At 35.5% G+C, this 26,629-nt stretch overlaps 1 protein-coding gene and 1 long non-coding RNA gene across 3 annotated transcripts in view; one reads left to right on the top strand and one right to left on the bottom strand.

Moving 5' to 3' along the window:
* The window catches only part of GLRA3 (glycine receptor alpha 3), a 195,670-nt gene that overhangs the window by 125,235 nt on the left and 43,806 nt on the right, over positions 1-26,629 (top strand). For both annotated transcript variants that reach the window (XM_036092328.2, XM_036092327.2), the window contains exon 6: positions 19,188-19,325. In XM_036092328.2, coding sequence (XP_035948221.1) covers positions 19,188-19,325 — 138 coding nt within the window. The remainder of the gene's footprint in view (positions 1-19,187; positions 19,326-26,629) is intronic.
* LOC144381396 (uncharacterized) overlaps positions 1-26,629 on the bottom strand; it is a 69,633-nt gene that overhangs the window by 10,091 nt on the left and 32,913 nt on the right. The window lies entirely within an intron of this gene.

Here is a 26,629-nt window from a genome sequence, read left to right as displayed (position 1 = left end):
GAAAAGGTGGGCAGGGCAAGCCCAGGGGAAGAGAAGTCCTGTGATAGAAACTGATGAGAAAACCAAAAACACGTATGAGCTAAGGATAGCATGAAGGAATAAAAATGGAGTAAATAACTTTCAAGCCAGAACTAAAAAATACTGATTCATCAAATAGAATGTGGGAAAGGACAAAAATAAAAAAAATGAAAATATAATATATAGGAAGCACAGAAAGAGAGCAAAAATAGCTTTCAATATTACTGTAATTACAATAAATGTGGGGCACCTGGATGGTTCAGTCGGTTAAGTGTCTGACTCTTGATCTTAGCTCAGATCTTAATCTCATGATCATGAGTTCAAGCCCCATGTTAAAAACAAAACAAAACAAACAACTTAAAAAAAACAAAACCAAAAAACCCAAAACAAACAACAATATAAATGCAAAAGTTAAATTCACATAGCAAAATAAAGAGATTCTCCAACTAGATGTTAACAAATATTAATACTTAACAATATGTTGTCAACTAAACACTTTTTAAAAACATTTTGCAAAAAATTTGGGGAGAAAAAGACAGAAAAATGCATATCAGAGGAATGTGTCTGAAAAAATCCAGGATAATAATTTCAATATCAGAAAAAAAATAACTATAGGAAAAAAATTATAAGACACAAATGCTTGAGTAACATGCTGATAAAGAAACAACATGTAGATAAGCTATAGTAATTATAAAACTATCTTCCATATAACTTCCAAGTGTATAAAGCAAAAAAGCAGGCAGAACTACAATTTAAAAAAATAGATAAATCAGTAATTTATTTGAAAGTACAGGTACAGGTATTGGAACAAAAGTAATTTATAGATAAAACTCCTGGCTTGTTTTTAGCATAGAAAAACAATTACAAAAATTTTATAGTAAACCACAAAGGAAGCTTTAATAAATTCCTAAAAATCAACACATGATGGGATGGGATCTCTCACTAAGATGCAATGTGACTGATAACAATATAAAATTACTATAAATTACTATATATTAACCTAAATTATTACACATTACTAGACAAAGATAGATCAGGAAACCAACAGCATATAATAAATGACTCCTTGTTTAAAGAAGAAATAAAGGAAAACTACATATTAAATGACATTGAAGGCATTAACTATCAAAATCTTGAGACACAGCCAAAGCAGTTTTCTGTACTAAAAACTACTGAGCTAGGCCTTTGATTCAAGAAAACCAACAAGGAAAAACAGAGCGTTCAAAGAATCACATAAAAACTCCAAACTGGTACTTTGAAAAGTCCAAGAACTTAGAGACACCTCTGGAGAAACTCTTCAAAGAAAAAAGAAATTAGGTTGCATATAAGAGATAACAGAGTGAAGAGAAGGAAATAATGGTAAATATACTAGACTGAAAACAATAAAGGAAAATCCTGAGCACTCCATCTTTTCCAGTCCTATCTACTGATCTGACATTAGAAAAGAACCTCAGGCAAAAGCTTTATTTGAAAAAGAGAATAAAAAGAAATCCACACACTGCAGATAGCTAATTTCATCATAAATTAATGAGAAATTCAAAGAGCTGAGACAATAGTGGGGAAAACAGAGAACATTTTGAAGACTTTTTCAATGATTTGCCTAAGAATTAAGCATAAAGATGATTCTCTCAACTTTTCTCTTAATCACAAGAATTGTATGTTGCTTCAGTTACATGAATTAGAAAAATGTAGGTGATTAGTGGAGAAAGTAGTACAGAAGTTGACTTCTGCTTAAATATGCTGTGTTTCTTGTAAAATTGTGGATTTCACTAGAAATTTATTTTAGATTACTGGGGTTTTGCAATATAGCTTGAATAAGGAATGATTGTGGAAATATAGAAATAAGGTTAGCAGTGTTGCTTGGAGACATGAAGATAAATGAGATTTCTGAAGATAGTCTTAAAAATAAAGAGCAAAAGAGAGGACAAGGAAGGCAGCATCATTAAGTTTAAGGACAGTTGAGGGACAAATAGAAAGAGTAAAACAGAGAAAGACAATGAAAAGCTCTTTGTGACATTTTAACATATGTTTCCTAGAGACTGCTTTTCAAATATTATTACTTTATTCATGGAGTGTACATTCATTTGGCACTTTCACTGAACTTGAAAAAAATCAGAAAACCAAGGTTACTGTTTTTCAGTATTTAATTGTAAATAGAAATGTATTAGCTGCAATTCAAATGGTGTTCCTGAGTGATTCAATTGCTGCCATTTAAAATCAAAACGAAATAGCCACAATAAGACTGAAACTTTCCCTTTAGATTAACCTAGAGAGCTAAATGTCAGCACCGAGCATTCCTTTGCAGCCAAAGGAGAGAATGAGTCCTCGTGTGTACAGGCACACCTCATTTTACTGCACTTTGTTTTTTTGTGCTTCACAGATACTGTAGGTTTTTTGTACAGATTGGCAGATGGTGGCAACTGTGCGTCAACAGGGTCTATCGGCACCATTTTTCACCAGCATTTGCTCACTTTGTATATCTATGTCACATTTTGATAATTCTCACAACATTTCAAACTGTTTCATTATTATGATATTTGTTACAGTGATCTGTGATCAGTGATCTTTGATGTTACTACTGTCATTGTTTTGGGGCTCCATGAATTGCACCCATATAAGATGGCGAACTTAATGGATAATTGTATGTGTTCCGACTGCCCCACTGACCAGCCATTGCCCCATCTCTCTCCATCTCCTTGGGCCTCCCTATTCTCTGAGACATAAAATTGAAATTAGGCCAATCAATAATCCTACAATGGCCTCTAAGTGTTCAAGTGAAAGGAAGGCTCTCACTTAAATCAAAGCTAGAAATGATTAAGCTTAGTGAGGAAGCCACGTCAAAAGCTGAGATAAGCCAAAAGCTTAGGTCTCTTATGCCGGTTAGCTAAGTTGTGAATACCAAGGAAAAATTTTTGACGGATCTTAAAAGTGCTACTCCAGTGAACACAAAAGATAAGAAGGCAAAATAGCCTTATTGCTGATATGGAGAAGTTTGGAGTGGTCTGGATAGAAGATCAAACCAGCCACAACCATTTCCCTAAGCCAAAGCCTGATCCAAAGCAAAGCCCTAACTCTTCTATTCTGTGAAGCCTGGGAAAGGTGAGGAAGCTAAAAAAGAAAAGTTGGAAGCTAGCAGAGGTTAGTTCATGGGGTTTAAGGAAAGACACAGTCTCCATAACATAAAAATGTAAGGTGAAGCAGCAAGTGCTGATGTAGAAGCTGCAGGGAGCTTTCCAGAAGATCTAACTTAGGTAATTAATGAAAGTGGCTACACTAAATAACACATTTTCAATGTAGATGAAACAACTTTTTATTGGAAGAAGATGCCGCTAGGATTTTTATAACTAGAAAGAAGTCAATGCCTGGCTTCAAAGCTTCAAGGCCAGGCTGACTCTCTTGTTAGGGGTTAATGCAGCTGGTGACTTTAAGTTGAAGCCAATGTTCCCTGACCGTGCCAAAAATCCTAGAACCCTTAAGAACTAATGTTAAATCTATTCTGCCTATGCTCTAAATTGAAAAACAAAGCCTGGATGACAACACATCTGTTTACAACACGGTTTACTGAATATTTTAAGTGCATCATGAGACCCACTGCTCAGGAAAAAAAGATTCCTTTTGAAATATGACTGCTCCTTGACCATGCACTTTGTCACCCAAAAGCCCTGATGGAGATGGACACTGAAATTAATGTTGCTTTCAAGCCTGAGAACACAATATTCATTCTGCAGTCCATGGATCAAGGAGTAATTCTGACTTTCAAGTCTTATTATTTAAGAAATACATTTCATAAGGCTCTAGCTGCCATACATAGCGATTCCTCTGACGGATCTGGGCAAAGTAAATTGAAAACCTTCTGGAAAGGATTCACCATTCTAGGTGCCATTAAGAACATTTGTGATTCATGGGAAGAGATCAAAATATCAACATGCAGAGGAGTTTGGAAGAAGTTGATTCCAACCCTCATGGATGACTTCAAGACTTCAGTGGAGGCAGTAACTGGAGATGTGGTGGGAATAGCAAAAGAACTACGATTAGAAATGGAGCCTGAAGATGGGGCTGCATTGCTGCAATCTCATGACAGAACTTGAACGGATGAAGAACTCTGTCTTATGGAGTGTTTTTTTGAGATGGAATCTGCTCCTGGTGAAGATGCTATGAAGATTGTTGAAATGACAACAAAAGATTTAGAATGTCACATAAATTTAGTCAATAAAGCAGCACCAGGATTTGTGGGGCTTGACTCCAGTTTTGAAAAAAGTTCCATGGGGAAAATGCTACCCAACAGCATCACATGCCACAGAGAAATCATAGGTGAAACAAAGAGTCTGCTGATGCGGCAAACTTCATTATTGTCTTGTTTTAAGAAATTGCCATAGCCACCCCAACTGGCAGCAGCCACCCACATCAAGGCAAGACCCTCCACCAGCACAAAAACTGACTCACTGAGAGCTCAGATGATGGTTAGCATTTTTTAGCAATAAAATATTTTTAAATTAAGGTATGTACATTTTGTGGGTTTTTTTTTTTTTTGGACTTAATGCTATTGCCCACTTACTAGACTATAGTATAGTATAAGCATGACTTTTATATGCACTTGGAAGCCAAAAAATTCTTTGACTCACTTTATTGCAATATTCTCTTTATTGCAGTGGTCTAGACTTGAACCTGCAGCATATCTCTGAGGATGCCTGTAGGTTCGAAGTCAAACATTTCCTTTATCAAATCTAAAGGCCTGCCCCATAGAGTGCTTATTTGTCAAATCTCAACAGAATTTTACCCAATTGCTTTTATAAAAGCCAGAAGTTCAATATACTGTTATGCCTCCAGTCTACAACATCCTCATTCACCCTCTCGAGAGAATTCTAGAAGAAATACTGTGAATGCTTGCTGTTGGTTATATAGAAATTGTATTAGTTTCATTTATCTTTCTAATACTCATTTTTTTTTTTTAGTGTCAAGTTCAGTCAGAAAATATAGGCTAATTACCATGACAATTTGCATCTCCAAAATTCACACCAGTAGAAACTTATTAAAATATCAATAAAAAATATTAACTCATATATGCTGCAGAGAGAATTCTGCAATGAAGCTCTACTTTTCATTACATGTTTCATTTAATTTAAAAAATAGTGTGTGATTTGTGCCCCAATTTGTGTGTTGTTGCTGATAATGGTGTAAGATTGAGTGACATTTGTACTGAAGATAAAGTAAAGTGATTAAAGTAAAGTGATCACTAGCCTTCCTTCTCAGGATTAGATTGTTTTAGTTTACTGAAGTTCGGGTCTACTACATGATCTTTTTTTTTTTTTTTAATTGGCCTTGTGAAGTAAACATAAAGCTATCTTTTCAAAGAACAAATTTTCATGATGATATCACAGTTTTGTTTATAAATGCATCTTGTTCATTTGCTTCACAAATTACTAGTCTATGAAGGAAGGAAACAGCTATGTTATAACTTAGACTATGCCCCTAAGAGATTGACAGTGCAAATCGATGTGCAGGAATAGGGGTGAGGAAAAAACTAAAGATTTAATTTTCAGCCTTTAATTTATACCATAACAAAAATTTCTAAATTGACGATTTTTTCCCCAGGTGAAAAAAGACACTGAAGATATTTTTTTAAGCTTGGAAGAACATTGAATAATAATTTCCTAACATCATAATAAAGCTTTGTGATTTATAAAAAGACAAAGATGACATGGGGTATATAAACTATCACTATATCTATAAAGGGTCTAATTCCTCATTTCATATCTAAAGAGGAATGTAGGTAACAAAACAGGAAAACCTCACCAACGTGAGAAAGTTAAAGAAGTTTTAATTATGCAGGTTAGAAAAGAAAATACAAGGAAATAATTCAGGGAAGAAAGGACTCTTCCACAAAGAGCAGCCTAAATCCCTAAAATTATAGGAAAAGATCTTTTTAAGGTCAACTTAAAAAAAATACTGATAAGCTTTCAAAACATGCTTTAATGGGGTTTTGGGGTAGAAATATCTAAAGATAGATGGGAGGTTTTTGCTATTTACTTTTCAGATTCATTTCAAGACCATATCTGATATGACTCAGACCAGTTACTCTGGAATTTATGCCAAGACTATTTAAGGAATTTGGTGAAGATTTTTCAAAATTATTTCCTAACAATCTCTACTGTTTTCAAGCTCTTTCATAATTTAGAACAGTTTGGATATTATTCAAAATAATACTATGCCTTTTGCCTGGCTAGTCAGAGATACAGATTATTCTTATTTTGCTGAGTATTTATTACTGAAGCCTCTGCGGTTACAATGTTAGTTATAAAGCAAGTTTTCCCAAGACACAAATATTCACTAATGAATGAGCTACTTCTAAAATTACTCCCCACTTAAACATTATTCCATTCTACTTAACCCTCTGACTATTTTTTCCCAGTCTGTCCTCATCTTTATAAGTTCACTTTTGCTGATTATCAGATATTCTAAACATATGGTGATATAATAAAAACAGTGTAGTTACAAGTCTTACAAAAATGTGATGTCACAGTAGTTGTATTATCTTTTACACATATTATCTGATTTAATCCTAAACACAACTTAATGAGATGGGTTTTATTTCTGTTGTAAATATCAGCAAATTAAGGTTGAGAAAGGTTAAGTGACTTTCCCAAAGTCACACAATGATGAAGTGGACAAAGCAAACTTCTGTGTACTAATAGCTCATAAGCTTAAAACAAGCATCAGTCCTTTCAAAATCTATCTCTAGTAACCAAAGTTAGAATCATTAGTATGGAATAATGGTTATAGGTTAGTTACACCAGAGAGTTTTAGAGAAAGTGTAATTACGAAGAAGATAATTGAGCAGGCCTATAACTTAAAGGAAACCACATCTAACAACCTGCTTAATGGTAGGATTATTCAAATTAAATGCACAAGTTGTACATAAAAATGTTTTAGTTAAATAGATTTTGACATAGCAGTTGTTCCTTGTCAGGTCAATAAAATTTACTTGAGTAATATTCCTCCTGGCAATAATCAGCAAGCATGTGCCAAGTGTGAGCATTTTCTTCTTCTTCTTCTTTTTTTTTTTTTTTTTTTAAATTCCAGCTGCTAGTTAAGGACATCAGCATTTGCAAGCTGTGCCAAACCCAGAAATCTCAGCCTCTCTCTCTTCCTCTTTCAATTGAGAAAGCTGGGGCAAATGTGAGTCTAGATCACTTAAAACTGAATGTGAATCTATAGTTGATTTATAATTCTCAAAATTGATTTCAACTTAAATATATTCTTAGGCATATTCTCCCTTCAAATAAGTATTTCTTTTACATACTACTCATGGTACAAAGTATTAAACAATAACTTCTTTTTTTTTCTTCTGTGGTCTTTTAAGCTGTTTTTTAAATGACCAAAGGTCTTTTGATTTCTTTTAATGATAATATAATACATTTGAATGATGTCTTCGAAAGCAGCATGTTAAGGTACACCTACGTGGTTCATTCAGTTAAATGACGGACTCTTATTTTCGGCTCAAGTCACAATCTCAGGGTCATGAGATCAAGCCTCACGTTGGGCTCTGTGCTCAGTGTGGAGTCTGCTTGAGATTTTCTCTCTCCCTCTCCCTTTGCTCCTGCGTCCCTACCCCAGCTTGTACTCACTCTCTCTCTCTCTCTCAAGTAAGTAAATGAATAAAATCTTTAAAAAAATAATTTAAAAAAATCAGCATATTTATACTGAGAAATCTGAACAATAGAGACTGTAAAACAAAGACATGCCTTAGCCTCGACTTCCGATCCTCCTTACTAGTGTTAACCAATTTTGTTTGTCCCACGTGCTATGTCTATGGTCACAAATATAAAAGAAACATAAAAGACATAAAGGACATTTCAAACATTAAACTGAAGAAAATTAAAAAGTGTTTTGCATATTAACATTGCCACTTTACTTCAGATTCAAATAATTTTTCTAATGTGATGGGTGTGAAACTTTATCTCATTACATCTTCATCTCCCTTAGGTAGAGCATCCTCTTTTCTACATCCTTAGTGATCATGACTGTTTCTTCTGTCCATGGCCTGTTTTAGCTTTTTCTGGGGATTCTCTTTTCATATTTATTTATATGTGTTATTTTATAGATGTTAATGATAGTTTAACTTTATATTTCATAGTTCAGAGGGTTTTAAATACATATATATCATTAAATCTCTCTTTTTTTTTTAAAAAAGATTCTTTTTTTTTTTAAAGATTTTATTTATTTATTCGAGACACAGAGATACAGAGAGAGAGAGAGAGAGAGCGCACGAGCAGGGGGAGAGGCAGAGGGAAAAGCAGGCTCCCCACTGAGCCAGGAACCAGACGTGGGGCTCGATCCCAGGACCCTGGGATCATGACCCAAGCCGAAGGCAGATGCTTAACCATCTGAGCCACCCAGGTGCCCCAAATCTCTCTTTTTCTTAATGAAGTATGCCTTCTATATCCAAAATACAAAAACATTATGCATTTTTTATAATATCCTTTTTTAAAAAATATTTTATTTATTTATTTGTCAGAGAGAGAAAGAGAGAGCACAAGCAGGGGAAGCGGCAGGCAGAGGGAGAAGCAAGCTCCCAGGATCCTGGGATCATGATCTGAGCAGAAGGCAGACACTTAACTGACTGAGCCACCCAGGCATCCCAACATTATGCTTTTTAACGCAGAAATTTTATAGCAAAGCTTGTGCTTACATTTTAAATACTAGTAGATTTTATTTCTGTATAACCCTTTTTCAAATGTATAGAAAATTTTCCCATTATTATTTATCAAAATTTTTTTCTAGGTAGATTTGAAATGTCATTTTTACCTTAAATTTCTATATATAGGTCTGGTTCTGGCCTCTTTTCTGTGCCATTCCACCTAATTGGTACAACGGCTCTATGTCTGAAGCCCTTTGAATGCTACAGCTTTATTTGTACATTTTGTCCTCTGTCAAGCAGATCTTCTTTACTTTTACTTTTCAAAACTGCCTTTGCCATGTATATACATTTGTACTTCAGGTTAGTTGATAAATACGTTAGAATTTTTATTTAAGTGGAATTGATATTATAGATTAATTATTAATTATTGTTACAATAATGAGTCCTCCTATCCAAGACACAGCATGTTTCTATCTTTATTACCATCTTCTTCTCTGTCTTTCAAAGACATTTAATTATTTAATTTTCACATTTCTTTATTAACTCATTACTATACATATTATATATTTTTGTTGAAATTGAGAATAAAAATTTTGTTCACATTCATCTTAAATGGTGCAGTAGCATTTAAATCCATATTCTAATATCATGATGAAAAGACTTTTATCTTAGTTGTCCAGAGGTGAGGAGTTGAACTGCCTAGAGCAGATAAAATCATAGGGTGAGGAAGACAGCAAGGAGAATTAAAAGGGGAATTCCCCATGAAAATATTAGGAAATGGAAGTTCTTCCCACGTGAATGAACTATGTTCACAGGAGGAAGAGGTGAAAGAGTCTGTCGAGGTGCCTTGGGGACACTTTCCCCCACCCATTTGGGATTCAGTCGAATGGGAGGACAGACCAGCAAAATGATAAATGCTTCAGAGTGGTTAGAGAGATTTGAAAAATGGAGATATCCTGTGTCCCATTTCTGAGGGACTACAGGATTTCTGAGACGGGACCAGCTTGCTGGGTGGCCACGGCCAACATAGGCAATCACAGTAAACAAAAATGTATCAGTGTGGCATATGTAAATACTTAAGGAGATAGATGATAGAAGATAGGTAGGTAGGTGATAAGCTAAACCAGTAGTTCCTCTGTTTTTTATAGCTGTTACATTACTTGGAAGAGATCTAGAAGTCCCCAAAAAATGCATGAACATGTAATATAGCTGCGAATCTCAATTTCTAAGTGATCCACCATGGGGTTGACAATAAAGTAGCTTCCATATCCTATTATTTCAGTGAGTAAAAAGATTTTAGAACACAGCCTGAAGGCTACATAAATGAAGATAAGAACTGGTTGGAAGGTATGGCTGAAATTCTGTATCCTGGCAACAAAGGGAAACATTAAAGAACAATGACGCCAAGAGAACAGACTATATATTTTACCAGACTCAAATCTTGTTGGATGTGAAAGTTCAGCCCTGGACCCATGGTGAAACATCTTAAAGTGGAGGGTAAAAACCACCAATGAAATAATACAGATTAAAGTGGCCTTCCATTCATTTCTCCTCATTGCCATGAGGACCCTGAAGCTCCTCCCTATCATCAGAGTAACCATATAACTTATCATTGAAATAGGGGCACTTTTGAGATTAAAAGAAAGGCACCACAGATATTTAAATTATTATATTTTAATAACTGATAGGGTTTTTTTTTAAGATTTTATTTATTTATTTATTGAGAGAGAATGAGTGAGAGAGAGAGAGAGAGAAGGAGAGAGAATCTGAAGCAGACTCTGCACTGAGCACAGAGCCCAAGGTGGGGCTCGATCCCACAGCCTTGAGATCATGACTTTACTCGGACACTTAACCAACTGCGCTACCCAGGTGCCCCTGATAGTTTTATTTTTTTTAATTAGTGGGTGAATTAAATAGCTCTAAACTGTTTCTTTTCAAGGTATCCTTTCTACCTTGCAGACTTCTTTGTGCCTCCTCCCCTTACCCCGAACATTGTCAAGCACCAGGGTGGAAGTATGTTCTCTCTCCATTTGTCTGTCTCCTGTCTCTTAAAAATAAATAGACAAACAAATAAATAAATAAGCAAACAGACAAATAAACAAAATATATCCTTTCTAAAGAATTATATGCATGTATATTAAAGCAAATCAAAATAATTGGCATCATCTTAAAAGTTGCAATTTTGGTACATTGGAATTGTTAACACTGTCACTTGACCCTGCTGTACAGACTATAATTTTTTTAATAAGAAAATATTCTATATAGTTGAGGTAGCTCAACTCAATTATCTATACCTAATAATTTCAGAGCCTGATTTTATGTATTTTATATTGATATAGGTAACCATTTCAGCCCATATATTTTTACAGATGTTGTCTTTGTCTTGAATAAGAGTACCTTTTATCAAAAATATGCTTTTAGTACAAAACTCAGTCAAAGTAGTTGTTTCTACTTAACAATCATTTTTAATTCTTTGCCCAATTTAGGTGCTGGGAAATAGGTCTTCTTAATTCCATTTCCATTTCAATATTAGTTATCCAATTAAAAACAAGCAGTCAATATAGTCTTTCCATTCCAAAACACAGTTATCAAATTACAATAAATAAATATTGTACATCATCTGAGGCCTTTCTTCTTTTATATTGTAGGGATTAATCTCAAGATGTTCCTTTTTAGAAACTTCATTTTTATAACTGCTATTTGCTAAAACCTTCACAATCCAAAATTTTAATGTACCACTCATAAAATAATTTGATTAAATATTTCCAATTGATTTTGAACAAAGGCAACCAAAATTTAGAGAACCTATTTACCAAGAATTCAATACCATTGCATTACATATAAGTTGATTTACAAAATACTTCTTCAAATGTTCATAATTTTTTTAAAAATTTAACTGATAACAAGTAGTAAATAGAAAAAGCACGCTGTGGGGCGCCTGGGTGGCTCAGTCGTTAAGCGTCTGCCTTCGGCTCAGGTCATGATCCCAAGGTGCTGGGATCGAGCCCCGCATCGGGCTCCCTGCTCTGCGGGAAGCCTGCTTCTTCCTCTCCCACTCCCCCTGCCTGTGTTCCCTCTCTCGCTGTGTGTCTCTCTGTCAAATAAATAAATAAAATCTTTAAAAAAGAAAAAGCATGTTGTGCCATAATGAAATATAATTTTTAATTCAACATCAGCTTTGTCCCACACAAAAAATTATACTTCAGGTACTCTGTTCCAATAAAAAAATTATAAATGTTAGCAACTACAGCTTTGGGGTGCCTGGGTGGCTCAGTCATTAAGCGTCTGCCTTCGGCTCAGGTCATGGTCCCAGGGTCCTGGGATCGAGCCTCACATCTGGCTCCCTGCTCCGCGGGAAGCCCGCTTCTCCCTCTCCCACTCCCCCTGCTTATGTTCCCTCTCTCGCTATGTCTCTATCTGTCAAATAAATAAATAAAATCTTAGAAAAAAAAAACAACCTATAGCTTTTCTTTCATTGATAGAGTGTAAGGGTTTATACACTCCCCCTGCTTATGTTCCCTCTCTCGCTATGTCTCTATCTGTCAAATAAATAAATAAAATCTTAGAAAAAAAAAACAACCTATAGCTTTTCTTTCATTGATAGAGTGTAAGGGTTTCTTTCATTGATAGAGTGTAAGGTAAAATAAATCATATATGGGCACCCGGGTGGTTCAGTCAATTAAGCATTCAACTCTTGATTTCAGCTCAGGTCATGATCTCAGGGTTGTGAGATCAAGCCCCGAGATCGAGCCCTGAGTCAGGCTCTGTGCTGGGCGTGGAGTCTACTTACTTAAGATTCTCTCTCTCTCCCTCTCTCCCTGTCCCCCTCTCTTTCCTTCTCTAAAAAAAATAAATAAAAAATAAAATGAAATAAATCATATATGCATCATAAATAATTCCAAGAACACTGCAGCTCTACAGATTTTTTTTATTTTTTATTTTTAAGTTGTGCTGTGCTCAACTTAACCACAAGTTATAGCTCCCATCTGTCACCATACAACACTATTACAACACCATTGACTATATTCCCTATGCTGTACTTTCATCCCTGTGATTTACTGGGCTTTTTTACAACAATGATGAATTCCAACAAATATTTTGTTCAGATCTATCACAAACAAATGACATTTATTCTCAATGTTAAACTTTTTAAATTAATGTAAGAGAGACTGCACAATAGAATTTACGATGACATTACATAGTTCATCTTCAACAAATGTAATTCCAAAAGCTTTACTTTGATTACAGAATTAGATTTAAAAATTAATTTAAAATTAATTTAACCAATTTCTCTTTAAAGCAGGAAATGATACCGAAACAAGCCTAACATCATTTAATTGCTTGCAAATTTCCTGTCATGCACTTTTCCAAGAAAAAATGAAATTAAAAAAGAGGGAAATTAATTCAGAAAAGCAACGATTTGATCTAAATAAAAACTCATTTTTTATAGAGTAGTGTGTAAATGCTGCCCCTACAAATGCACATGTCAAATGACCATCTTTGGGCAGTATTCTTGAGAGGACTGTAACTTTTGAAATCGATGTTGATGTGTTTTAACTCTGTGTGTCTTGTGGCTTTTATGTGGACGGAGCTTTTGTGAATGTCAAATATAAGCAATGTCTTGTTTAAGTTGCACATTCATCATCAACTTTCTTGTAAAATGGAAATTTGGTGCTTAATTTTTCAATAAATATTGAACTTTCATTTCTTTTAGCTCTTTGCTGCTAGAAGGATTTATTGCAAGATTTAAGAGTGTTGCCAAATAACGTTCTGCATGGAGCACTGGGTGTTATGCACAAACAATGAATCATGGAACACTACATCAAAAACTAATGATGTAATGTATGGTGATTAACATAACAATAAAAAAGAGTGTTGCCAAATAATAAATGTTTGTAGGTTTCAAAGCATTCAGATTGCTTTCTATGTGGTCCATAGCAGCACTGTTCTGCTTTCACTTACAAGTAACTTATAATTTTCCATGTCACTTGGATACTTTAAGTGACACTTCACAAATGTCACAGGCTTGTACACCACCTGGGCAGCAGGGGAGAAAAGTTAAACACTTCTGCCACAACTCGGATTAGGAGTCAGCTGCCTCTGAAAGGGAGACACTAGTTTCTTTGTTACTGAAAGGGTCTGGTAAAGATAGAGGGGCCATTCCTGATGTTTGTTGTTGTACAGACTTAACCTCGTATTAAGATGTAAGATAGTCTCATACTCGTATGCCATGGGAGAATCGAGAAGTAAAATTGAAGGATCTATCAAACCAACAATGATGTATTTTAAAACAGTGCTTAATAATACCTAATCTAAATATGAAAAATCTAGAACAAGTGCTAAGCCAGAGAGGATATGAGGAAAAAACAAGTAATGTGGGGCTGTCTTGGCAAACCAAGATGTGTAATTTTAATATCATCGGTGACTCTCAAACCTTTATCTTCAATCTTAACCTCACTTTCAATATATAGGTGTGATTTCAAGTATTTTCAACATATAAGTCAATGTTCAGATTTATGACCATCAACACCTATATCTCCCGCTTGCATCTTAAGCTCAAGGTGCCCCAAAATAAGCTCATCATATACGAACACACACACACACACACACACACACACACGCCATCCCCATCCCCCTTCCTCCTTCTCTATCTAATTCAAATATTCTAACAGCCTGCTATATGCTATGTAATATTTTAGGTACTGAAAAATATGCCAGTGACTAAAATGGAATAATCTCAGCTTTTATGAAGTTTCAGTCCTAGGAGGCTAGGTAGAAAAAGACCCCAAACCTTGATGAATATATACAATGTCAAATAAAGATAAGTACTATGGGAAAAGTGAATAGAAAAAACTAATGCTGATTGATTGGACAAAAATCATTGTATAAGACAGTCAGAGAAAGCTACTCAAATGACATGAGATATAAGCTAAAGACTGTGGCATAGCTCCCTATCAGTGAGTTAGACTTGAAACTTTGAAGTTGTTTCAACTTCTTATTTTTCCTTAAATATATATTTAATGAATCCCTAATTTTGACAAAATGAGCGACTGAAATATTACCTCTGACTTGTATTCTTGATGGACCATTGGACAAGAATGAGTTTTTTTTTTTCTTTGCCATCTCAAGAATGCAAATTACCCTTTTTAAAAATTTAATATACTGTATTGTGATAACACTTAGCATGATATCTACCTTCTTAAATTTTTTTTAAAGCTTTATTTATTTATTTTAGACAGAGAGAGAGAGAGCACACGCATGAGCAAGGGGAGGGGCAGAGGGAAAAAAATCTCAAGCAGACTCCCTATCGAGCCTACTTGGGACTCAGTCTTACCACCCGGAGATCATGACCTGAACAGAAACCAAGAGTTGGACGCTTAACTGATTGAGCCACCCAGGAGCCCCTACCCTTTTAAATTTTTAAGTATACAACTCATTATTGTTGATTGTAGGTACAATGTTGTACCGCAGATCTCCAGAACTTACTCATCTTGTTTGGCTAAAACTTTGTCTGTGATTAGTAATCCTCATTTTCCCTTCTCTCCAGCTCCTGACAACTGTTATTCTATTCTTTGATTCTACTGATTTGACTATTTTATATACCTTAAATAATTGAAATCATGCAGTATTTGATATTCTGTGACTAGCTTACTTCACTTAGCATAATGTCCTCAAGGTTTATCCATGTTGTAGCAAAAATTAAAAAGCGAATGATCCAGTAATCCTACTTCTAGGTATTTTTCCAAAAGAATTAAAATCAGGATCTCAAAAAAGTGTTAGCACTACTATGTTTATTGCAGTACTAGTCACAATAACCAAAATGTAGAAACAATCTAAATATCCACTGACAGATGAATGGATAAAGAAAACGTGGTATAAACATACAATGGAATACTACTCAGCCTTTAAAAAAATTCTGCAATATGCAAAAAAACCTGTACTCTCTGAAAGGTTAGTTGCAATGTGAAATTGGAAACCCATCAACACATTATTCATACTTTTGTAAATTAAAATCCATTTGTCTATCTTGCACTTTGAATGGATATTTTGCCTATGCATAATTTCTAACATCATGCTTTGGTCATTTGGGAAATGTTACTTTAAAGAGTTATTTAGATCTTCCAAACACTGATGCATGTCATTGTACAATATTGAAAGGTCACTTTTGTTAATATCACCATTAAGCTCATCAAAAAATCATTACATATTGAGCAAACGATTTTTCTCAAAATTCTAATTTTGACTTAAAAGTTCAAAATCTATCATTGATGACAAATACTCTCAGTTGTTTTCCTCAATATGCTAGCCTCATTTCCTTTATTTTTGAGAAAATGGTCTGCCATATGTAATAACCATAGTTTACCAGTCTTTTTTTTTTCAAGAAAAACAGTGTTTCACAAAAAAAAAAAAACCAACTTGATTTAACTTGCAAGTCAATCACCCCCGTTCTCTTCCTTAAAAGAATCAACATAATACAGTATGCCGCAGAAGCCACTCTATATGTGCCTTTTAACACAGAGAATATTAAAAGGACATTTATATAAGGGTTAAAATTTAATAAAATTATAATCGTTACTACTTCATCAAGGATCGTGGACATTATTTAAAATTGGCATTGTTATTCCTGCCCTACAGGATATGTCAGTAAAGAATACAATAACCACCCACACAGTTTGTGGCCACTGTCTGTAATTATGCTAAAGCACTTGAAGTTTTACCCTCCTATTGTTTTTTCACCGTCTGGGCTAACGTCAACAGGATGAAAAAGGCAAATGTCTTATTATGATTATGAAAGTAGTTTGCACCTTGCAAATCTCATGAGTGGATCTTGCTACTGTCTCTGAAGCAGAATCTTTGTCATGTCACTCCCCTGCTCAGAAGATTCCAATTGTTCATCATTGCCCACAGGGAATTTTGAAAAATCAAAGTTTTCAACCTGGAATTTAAAATTCACACAATCTTACCTTAATTTATCTTTTCATTCCCTATGTTCCTTCATGCACTCTGGCTCTAGACAAATGAAGCTATTTCTAATCCTATTATAAACCCGGGGAGTTTGCAGTTTCTTTCAACTACTTATACTGTTCTCTTTGCCTGAGTACCTTATCTTTTCTCACATTCTTTATATGAAGCCACTGTCTTGCTTCAAGGTCCAGTTCAAATGAGGCCTAACTAGATATCATACATCCTTCTTCGGAATGCACATAGCACTTCGGACCCCTCCTATGCTACTAATTTTCTACCCCGTAATACCAGCTCTTGGGCCCTGCGCCTAGCAGGATGATTTACATACAGTTGGTACCGAATAAATCCTTAAGAAACAAATGTTTGGTTGCATTGAGTCATTTGTTTACATGTTTCCCTGCAGTTACCGTATGAGATTGTTGGCTGAAATTAGGGTTAATGTCTTTGTTTCCTGAATAAACTATTTCTTGTTGTGAAATTGATTACTGTACAAGGCAGTTCAACTCACCACCTTGATCTCATTAGCCAATCTGTTCTCCTTCACATCCTCAGACTTGTATAAAGATCTGCCAACCGAAAGCACTGCTAAAACACTTTGAATTGTGTAAAAGAGTATTGCTTTTTTTAAGTTACGTTTGAAAGTTTACTGAGACAAAATTACCATTTAGTTACTTTTGTTGACCATCCAAGTAAATTACTCAGAACAAAAGAATGACCCCCTATATATGCCAACTCAGTATCTTCTTTGCTTTCAAACAACTATTTTAGGGACCAAAAAGAAGTAGCATAGTTTGATTAGGAGTTTCCCATGCCTAAATTACTTTCTGTGGATGATTATTTAGCACGAGGAAGCTAAATATACTGCCTATAACGGCATTAGAGACTAAAGCTTGTCTTTGAGGGAGTCTCAGAGAGCTCATTTCTTTTTACAGAAGACCCTAAAAAAAAAAAAAAAAAAAAACAACCTTTAGAATATAAAAACAAAATGAAGTTTCTCTATTGGTCTGTCTAAATTGGGATGCAGGGACGCCTGGGTGGCTCAGTTGGTTGAGCGACTGCCTTCGGCTCAGGTCATGATCCTGGAGTCCCGGGATCGAGTCCCGCATCGGGCTCCCTGCTCGGCGGGGAGTCTGCTTCTCCCTCTGACCCTCCTCCCTCTCATGCTCTCTGTCTCTCATTCTCTCTCTCTCAAATAAATAAATAAAATCTTTAAAAAAAAAAATAAATAAATAAATAAATTGGGATGCAATTTCACGTATCTTGTCTTCCTTACACATTGCTCTGTCCAGCCAAATCTGCTCCACACCAGCTCTTTCTAGACACTAAACAGCCTCTTTCCCACTATACCAGCTTGCCTCCAGGATAACTTGTTTGGGACAATTTCCCTTGCTTGCTGCTTATGAATCTAGAGCTTCAGCTTCCTTTATCTGCCCACTTGACTTACTCCAAAAGCCAGATCGTGTGTTTTCTCTCTCTCTCTACCTCCATGGTAGTTGTACATTGTAACAATAGTCTTCCCCTCAAGTTCCATTCACTTTTGACTCCCCACTCTGGCAGCAGGCTTTAAGTGTATATTTCAATAGCTTCTCATTCAGAGGAAGAAAAGAAAAGGTGAAATCCTGCTTTTCTTAGATACCTCTCCTGTATAAATATGAATTTTCCATTTACTAAAAGATGCTGACTTTTTTTTTTTTTTAAGATTTTATTTATTTGACACAGAGAGACACAGTGAGAGAAGGAACACAAGCAGGGGGAGTGGGAGAGGGAGAAGCAGGCTTCCCGCCAAGCAGGGAGCCTGATGCGGGGCTCGATCCCAGGACCCTGAGATCATGACCTGAACTGAAGGCAGATGCTTAACGACTGAGCCACCCAGGCGCCCTTAGATGCTGACTTCTTATCACAAAATATGTTAGCTAATTCTATCCTGAATTCACTGATAGTATGTGCAAGAGTTTCCTCCTCCACAAACTGTTCCACATGAATTTTTCTTTGTACTCTGATTTTCTCTGAATAGCTGACATTTCTATTTAAAATATCGGTTTGTTCATTTTGGGATTTGGAACATAGAAGCAGATGCTGTTAACTAAAATAGTTAATGATGAAATCAAGAAAGATAAAAGTCTTGGTACTTTCCCCCACAGATATTGTAGTTCAGGTCTTTTCCTAACCAGTAACAATTTCAGTTTTTGTTGAAAGAGCCCTGAATAATTTGAGAGAAGGTGAGGGGCTATCTAATGGAGTGAAACCAAAATGAATTGTTGAACTAATCCAGGAGCTGCCCATTCCAAAGAAAGAATGTATATGCATGTCCTTTGAAGTTTCTATATGCCATGTCATGCTTTTTATTAACCTACTACATTTTCTTACATTATTTGATGAGTATTCCATGTGAATAAACTTCAGTAGACCTTGGTGAGGTGGAATCGTGCAATGCGTAACTCAAACTGTTGAGTTAAGATGACCCTCGTCATCCCACCCTATGTGAAATGTACAAGCTTTTTTTAAAAAATTTGATTTCTTTGAATGCCCTTTTATGCTATAAATATTTTTATTATGTTTTGCCTAGTTGGGTACACAATGAATGATCTCATTTTTGAATGGCAAGATGAGGCACCTGTACAAGTGGCCGAAGGACTCACTTTGCCCCAGTTTCTGCTGAAAGAAGAGAAAGATTTACGATACTGCACTAAACATTACAACACAGGTAGGGGTCAAGCATTCTTTATTACACTTATGACTTCTGGTTTTATGATATTCAGTGTTTCTTAATTATAGTGGTAGGTTAATTATTTTACCTATTTATAGCTTAGTGTTTTTCATAGTCATAGAGCAGAAAACGAATGCATATGAAATTTATGAATACTTGGACTCAATGCATATTGTGATATAATTGATTTGTATAGGATCAAAGAAATGCTTGGTATTCAATTACATCTTTTTTTTTTTTTTTTTTTGCCAAAAGCCCATAGTTACATACTAATGATGCTTCCAAAAAAGTTCCTTTAATTTCTATGTGAGCAATAAAATGTACTTTTTAGCTCTTCTTGGGCAATATACATTGTGTTTGATAACAAAATGGAAGAAGTTGCTTTTTTTTTTTTTTAAGGCTTCATTTACCTAAACCTCTTTTTGGCTACAATTTCATGCATTTCAAGTTTTTGTTATTTAAGTACCTACTACTCACACTGACACGGTAGCTTTTTGCCTTTGAGGCTAGATATAAGATATTGTTGTCAAGGACTGATAGACTTAATGTGATATTTGCACATTCATGGGATCTGTTCACTTCTCTCAACCAGCACAGGCTATTCTCATAATATCTATTCTCGCTGCCTAACCTATTCCTACAAATTCTGTTAAACCACCCACAAATGAGTCATCACTTCAGTGTGGTTAGTCCACAGCCTCCCACTAGCATCAACTGCTGCTCTTATTTCCTTACAGTAACTATGATTCCTCTTTGGCTCATCATTTTCCAGGACTGTGACCTGACCTTTCACTATGCCAAGTCTTTAATCTCTTTTATCTCTTTAATCAATTCACACTATCTGGTGAAAAAGTCACTGCCATTTTCTTAACCCAGAGGTGAGGTGTAGTTGGATAGTTCAAGGTTAACATCTCAACACAAAGATAAAGGGCAAGCAGGTCAATACCAGTGTCCTTGCTCCATTCTCTAGGGGTGGTTACAATGACAAGCAAATTTTAGAGAGATGCAAATAAATAAAATCTTTAAAAAAAAAAAAAGGGCGCCTGGGTGGCTCAGTTGGTTAAGCAACTGCCTTCGGCTCAGGTCGTGATCTTGGAGTCCCGGGATCGAGTCCCACATCGGGCTCCCTGCTCAGCGGGGAGTCTACTTCTCCCTCTGACCCTCTTCCCTCTCGTGCTCTCTGTCTCTCATTCTCTCTCTCTCAAATAAATAAATAAAATCTTTAAAAAAAAAAATTTTTAGAGAGATGCTAAGAGGCCTCTAGAAGTGGTTTAAGTTGGTGGACTGGTTTCCTAGGGCTGCTGTAACAAAGTACCACAAACTTGGTGGTATCCCTTGCCCATCTCCCCGAGACCCTCTTATCCCTCTTCCCCTTACTCTGTAATTTGGCCACAGTGGTTTGTTTTCTTACATATGCCACACTGATTCCTGCTTCAGGGCCTTTGTACTTGCTCTTCTCTCTGCACATACTCTTCTTTTTATTTTTTATTTTTTTTGCTATTTAAATTTTACTTAATTTAATTTAATTTTTTATTTTTTTTATGATGTTCAGTTAGCCACCATATAGTACATCATAAGTTTTTGATGTAGTGTTCAACGATTCATTAGTTGCATATAACACCCAGTGCTCATCACAACAGGTGCCCTCCTTCATACCCATCACCCGGCAACCACATCCCCCCACCTCCTTCCTTACATACATATTTCTATACATACATACTCTTTCCCCAAATTATCCCAAACCGAATACTCTCACATTCTTCAGGACTGCTCAAATACCAGTCCTCAAATCATCTCCATAACAAGTATATGTTAAACACCCACATCCCACCTTCCACTTACTGCTTTCACTGTCTAATATTTATCTTTAATTTATATGCTTACTTATGTATGGTTTGTTTCCCTTATTACCAAAAGTTTTTAAAGCCAACCATTATAGATATTCTTTCTATTTCTATGTTTTCTGGGCTCTGCTGAAGTACATAGATGCTCAATACACATTTGTAAAATAATAAATAAAAAGTGGATTTGAACCCCAAATTTGTCTGTACATGTGAGAATATTACAACCTGCTCCCTGGGAGGAGCAGATTTACCCTAAACAGGAACCTTTTCCTTTAGATCTGTATCAGCAAGAAGGCTTTTTTGTCCTTCAGGTGTATAATTGACGTAAAATAATAGGATAATGAGTGTACAACGGGGTGGTTTAATGTATGTATACACTGTGAAAGGGCTCCCCCCATCAAGTTAGTTAACACATCCATCGCCTCACCTAGTTACCCTTTTGTGTGTGAGAGAATATTTACGTTCTCCTTTCTTAGCAAATTTCAATTATACAGTACAGTGTTATCAACTAGAGCCACCATGTTATATTAGATCCTCAGACCTTGTTCATCTTGTAACTAAAGATTTTTTTTTTTTAAGACTTTATTTATTTGACAGAGAGAGACGCAGCAAGAGAGGGAACACAAGCAGGGGGAGTGGGAGAGGGAGAAACAGGCTTCCCGCCAAGCAGGGAGCCCGATGCGGGGCTCGATCCCAGGACCCTGGGATCATGACCTGAGCCGAAGGCAGATGCTTAACGACTGAGCCACACAGGCGCCCCTAAAGAATTTTTTAAAACAACTCTACTGAGATTTAATTTAGGTGCTATAAAATTCACTTGTTTAAGGAATACAGCTCAATGATTTTTAGTATATTTACAGAGGTGTGCAACAACCACCACCATATTTTATCTCCTGAATTAAAAAAAAACAAAAACCATATATCCATTAGCAGTCCTCCCCATCCAGCAACTCCAGGCAATCACTAATCAACTTTCTGTCTCTATAGTTTTATACTTTTGGGAATGCTTTATATAAATGGAATCACATGTGGTCTTTGTGATAGTCTTCTTTCAATTAGAAGAATGTTTTTGAGATTCATCCCTCTGGTAGCATATTTCAATACTCTGTTCCTTTTATTGCCAAATAGTACTCTATTGTATGGATATACCTCATTTTGTTTATTCATTTGCCAGTTGCTAGACATTTGGGGTATTTCCAACTTTGGACCACTTATGAATGCTCACATGCAAGTTTTGGGGTAGATATATGTCATATCTCTTGGGTATAGAATTAGGAGTGGAAAGCTGGATCATATGGTATATCTATGCCACCAAACTGTTTTTCAAAGTAACCACACCTTTTTACAATCCTTCCAGCAATGAATGAGGATTCCAGCTTCTCCACATCCTAACCAACCCTTGTCATTGTCCATCTTCTTTATTATAGCCATTTTAGTGAGTGAAGTACTATCTCATTGTGGTTTTGTTTTGCATTTCCCTAATGCATAAGGATGAGCATCTTTTCACGTGCTTATTGATATTTGCCTATCCTCTTTGGAAAAAGATGTTTATTAGATTCCCTTGTCCATTTTCTAAGTCAGTTATTTCTCTTTTTATTGTTGATTTACATATGCTTTTCCCCAGTTGGTATGTTGTCTTTTCACTTTCTTAATGATGTCATTTGAAGCACAAAACCTTTTAATTTTGAGTAAGCCAAATTGATCATTTTTTTTCTTCTGTTATTTGTGATTTTGGTATCGTATTTAAAAGAATTGTTGCCTAACCTAAGGTCATAAAGATTTACTCTTATGCCTTCTAAGAATTTTTAATTTAGCATTTAAATGTAGGTCTATGATCCATTTTGAATAGTATGAGATAAGGTAGAAGTTCATTCTTTTGCATGTGAATACCAAGTTCTCCCTGTACCATCTGTTGAGGAGACCATTATTTCCCTATAGAATAGCCTTAGTTCTTTGTTGAAAATCAGCTGACCATAAATGATTATTTCTGGACTTCCAATTCCATTCCACTGATCTGCATATCTATACTTATGACATTATCCTATTTTGTTGTTATTTATAGCTTTGTAGCAAGTCTTGAAATGGGGAAATGTGAGTCCACCAAATTTGTTCGTTTTACCCTGAAGGCTATATTGATTATTCTAGATCTCTTGAATTTCCATAATAATTTTAGGATTAGCTTGTACATTTCTGCATAAAAGCCAGTTGAAATTTTGATAGAGATTGCAATGAATTTGTAGAGCTATATGGGAAGTATTCTGATCTAGCCATATTTAGTCTTCTAATTAATGACTACAGAATGATTTTCCATTTTGTTCCAATTTTTTAATTTTGTTCAGCTGTGTTTTGTATTTTTTAGTGTAGAAGCCTTACAGTTCTTTTGTTAAATTTATTTATAAGTATTTTATTTTATTTGGTTCTATTGTAAATGGAATTGTTTGCTCAATTATTTTGATTATTGCTAGCGTATAGAAACACGGTTGATTTTTGTACACTGATAGTGTATCCTATAACTTTGCTGAACCCAGCAGTTCAACTAGATTTTTAGTGAATTCTCTAGGATTTTCTTTATGCAAGGTAATATCTTCTCCTTATAGAGATAGTTTTGCTACTTCCTTCTCAATCTAAATACCTTTTCCTTAATTGTTGCCCTAATTATCCTGGCTGGAACCTCTCAGTACAATGTTTAATAGGTGTGGCAAGAGAAGACATTTTTGCCTTGTTCCAGAATTTAGTAGGAAAGCATTCAGCTTTTCACCATTAAGTATGGTATCATCTATAAGTTTTTCATAAATGCCCTTTATCAAGTTGAGGAAATTATCTTCTGTTTCTAGTTTGTTGAGTGTGTTTGTTATGAAAGACTATTGGATTTTTGACAGTTTTACTTCTATTGAGATGATCATATAGTTTTTGTTTTTGTTCTATTTATATAGTGTGTTACATTGACTTGTATTACATTAAGCCAAACTTGCTTGCATTCCATGATAAATTCTGGTTTGTTATGTTGTATAGCTCTTTCCATATGTTGCTGGATTCAGTTTGCTAGTATTTTTCTGGGGATTTTACATTTATATTCACAAGAGACATTGTCTATATACTTTTTTTCCTGCGATGTCTTTGTCTGGTTTTACTATCAGGGTAATACTGAGCTAATTGAATGAGTTAGGAATTATTCCTTGCTGTCTAGTTCCTGGAAGATTTTATGAAGAAGGATTGTTATTAATTCTTCTTTAGATGTTTAACAGAGGTCTTCAGTTTTCCCTCGTGCGAAGTTTTAAGATTACTAATTTAACCTCTTTACTTTTTATAGGTCTATTCAGATTTTCTATTTCTTCTTGAATCAATTTCAGTAATATGTGTCATTCTATAGATTTGTCCATTTCATCTAAGACATTCCACTTGTTGGTATACAGTTATTCATAATACTTCTTTATCATCCTTTAATTTCTCTGAATAGTAATGTCCCCTCTTTCATACCTGATTTTAATAATTTGATTCTCCTTCCTTTTTTGCTTCATCTATCTGAGCCAGGATACTTCTTTCTTAAAGGTTTTATTTATTTATTTATTTATTTTGGAGAGAGACACAGAGAAAGAGAGCACACAAGCAGGGGGGTGGGGGGGGAGGGACAGAGAAAGAGAGGGAGAGAATCTCAAGCAGACTCTGTGCTGAGCCGGGACTGGACTTGGGGCTGGATCTCATGACCCTGAGATCATGACCTGAGCCAAAACCGAGAGTCCGAAGCTTGACCAACTGAGCCACCCAGGCGCCCCACAGCCAGGATACTTTTAATTGCAAATCGTGGACAACCAAAAATAAATAGCTCGAATGCTATAAAATTGTCATCTGGTGCCCATTTTTATATTGGATTATTTGTCTTTTTATCAATGAATTGTAATATGGTTTATATTGTCTCTAGTTTTTTTTTTTTGAAGGAGAATTGAGACTAGAATGCAGATTTTTTTAAATTTGTAACTAGAATATGAATCAATAAATCAAAATAAATTTTGAATCACCTGAAAGAAATAAACTTTAAGTCTGAAAAGTAAAATATATAATTAAATAAATTAAAATAAAGTAAAATGACAGTTAAAATATAAACGTGCTTGAAGAAGCTCCAGTCTTGTTGTACCAGGGTTACCAGGTCAGAACTTGTGTCACTTGCTCATTTTCTCTCTAGAGCCACACATACCCATGTGCTATATATTTATTTATATATATGTATATACAATATACCATTATTTTTCCTCCTAGTGATAGTTATGAAAACACTCTTTATAAGGCAATTTTTTTTTTTTTTGAGAATTGCATGAACCTTACAGAATCTATTCAAAGTACCCAAATGGTTAGTAATTATTACCAATTTCATCATGAGATTACTTGGATAATTTATTTTTTTATTTTTTTTTAAGATTTACATATTATTTATTTGAGAGAGAGCACACACACATGCCCATGAGCCAGCTAGAGCGGGAGGTTGGAGGGGGTGTAGGGGCAGAGGGAGAGGCAGTGAGACTCTTAAGCAGACTCCACTCTGAGTGCAAAACCTGATGGAGGGGGGCTTGATCCCACGACCCTGAGGGCATGACCTGAGCTGAAACCAAGACTTGGACGCTCAACCGACTGTGCTACCCAGGCGTGCTGGGAATGGCCAGCAATCCCTGTACTGAGGGATGAAAGATTACTCCAGACTTTTCTGTGAAAGAGAGGAGAAAGCAAGGGGTGGTCAACGCTCAGAGACAAAGACCCTTTGCTCTTCTTCGCTCCCACCTTTATTGGTCCTTCAGGATAATCATAAATCTTTATCACTGTTTCTCAAGCATGTAAAGTGGGAGAAGGGGCCTTACTGGAACTAGGAGGATCTGTTTACGGGAAAGATACGATATGCTAACCTGCGTGTTCTATGAGTTCTGCTAAACATAGCCTAAGGGACAATGCATATATCTCTTTAGATCACAGGGCAGCTGTTTGGGCTAAGAAAGCTTCAGGAAAGGCAACTCCCCACTACATTCCTATGGCAGAATGGTCACGCAGGCCTTGGCATTCCAAAGGCCTACGCCCTTCTCCAAAACCTTCCCTTGCCCTCAGTAGCCTCCGTGTTACCTTTTAGCAAGCCAGGTATTAGGAATGATTTCATGCTCTATATTAACCCCAACACAGGTGCCCTGAGATTACTTGGATAATTTAACAGTGATATCATGAAAATAGTTCAGTTATTCTTGCCCTATTTCATTTCATTATTTAAAAAATTTTGTATTTTAGTAAGTCTTAAGAATCTAAAGTATATTCATATATTTTAAGAATTTTTAGGCATTCTGTATGTAGTTGATAAATTGATATAAAAGGATCATAGATAGTTTGCATGTATGTTTCTGATCCCTAAACACTTAAGGGTAGAATCCAACTTTCCCAGAGTTTCTGAAACTTTGTTAGGAATTTTAAGCCCTGTAATCTCAT

The sequence above is a fragment of the Halichoerus grypus genome, chromosome 3 (genome assembly GCF_964656455.1).
Source record: "Halichoerus grypus chromosome 3, mHalGry1.hap1.1, whole genome shotgun sequence".
Lineage (NCBI taxonomy): Eukaryota > Metazoa > Chordata > Mammalia > Carnivora > Phocidae > Halichoerus > Halichoerus grypus.
Note: the sequence above shows the minus strand (reverse complement) of the source record. Positions and strands in the feature narration are given on the sequence as shown.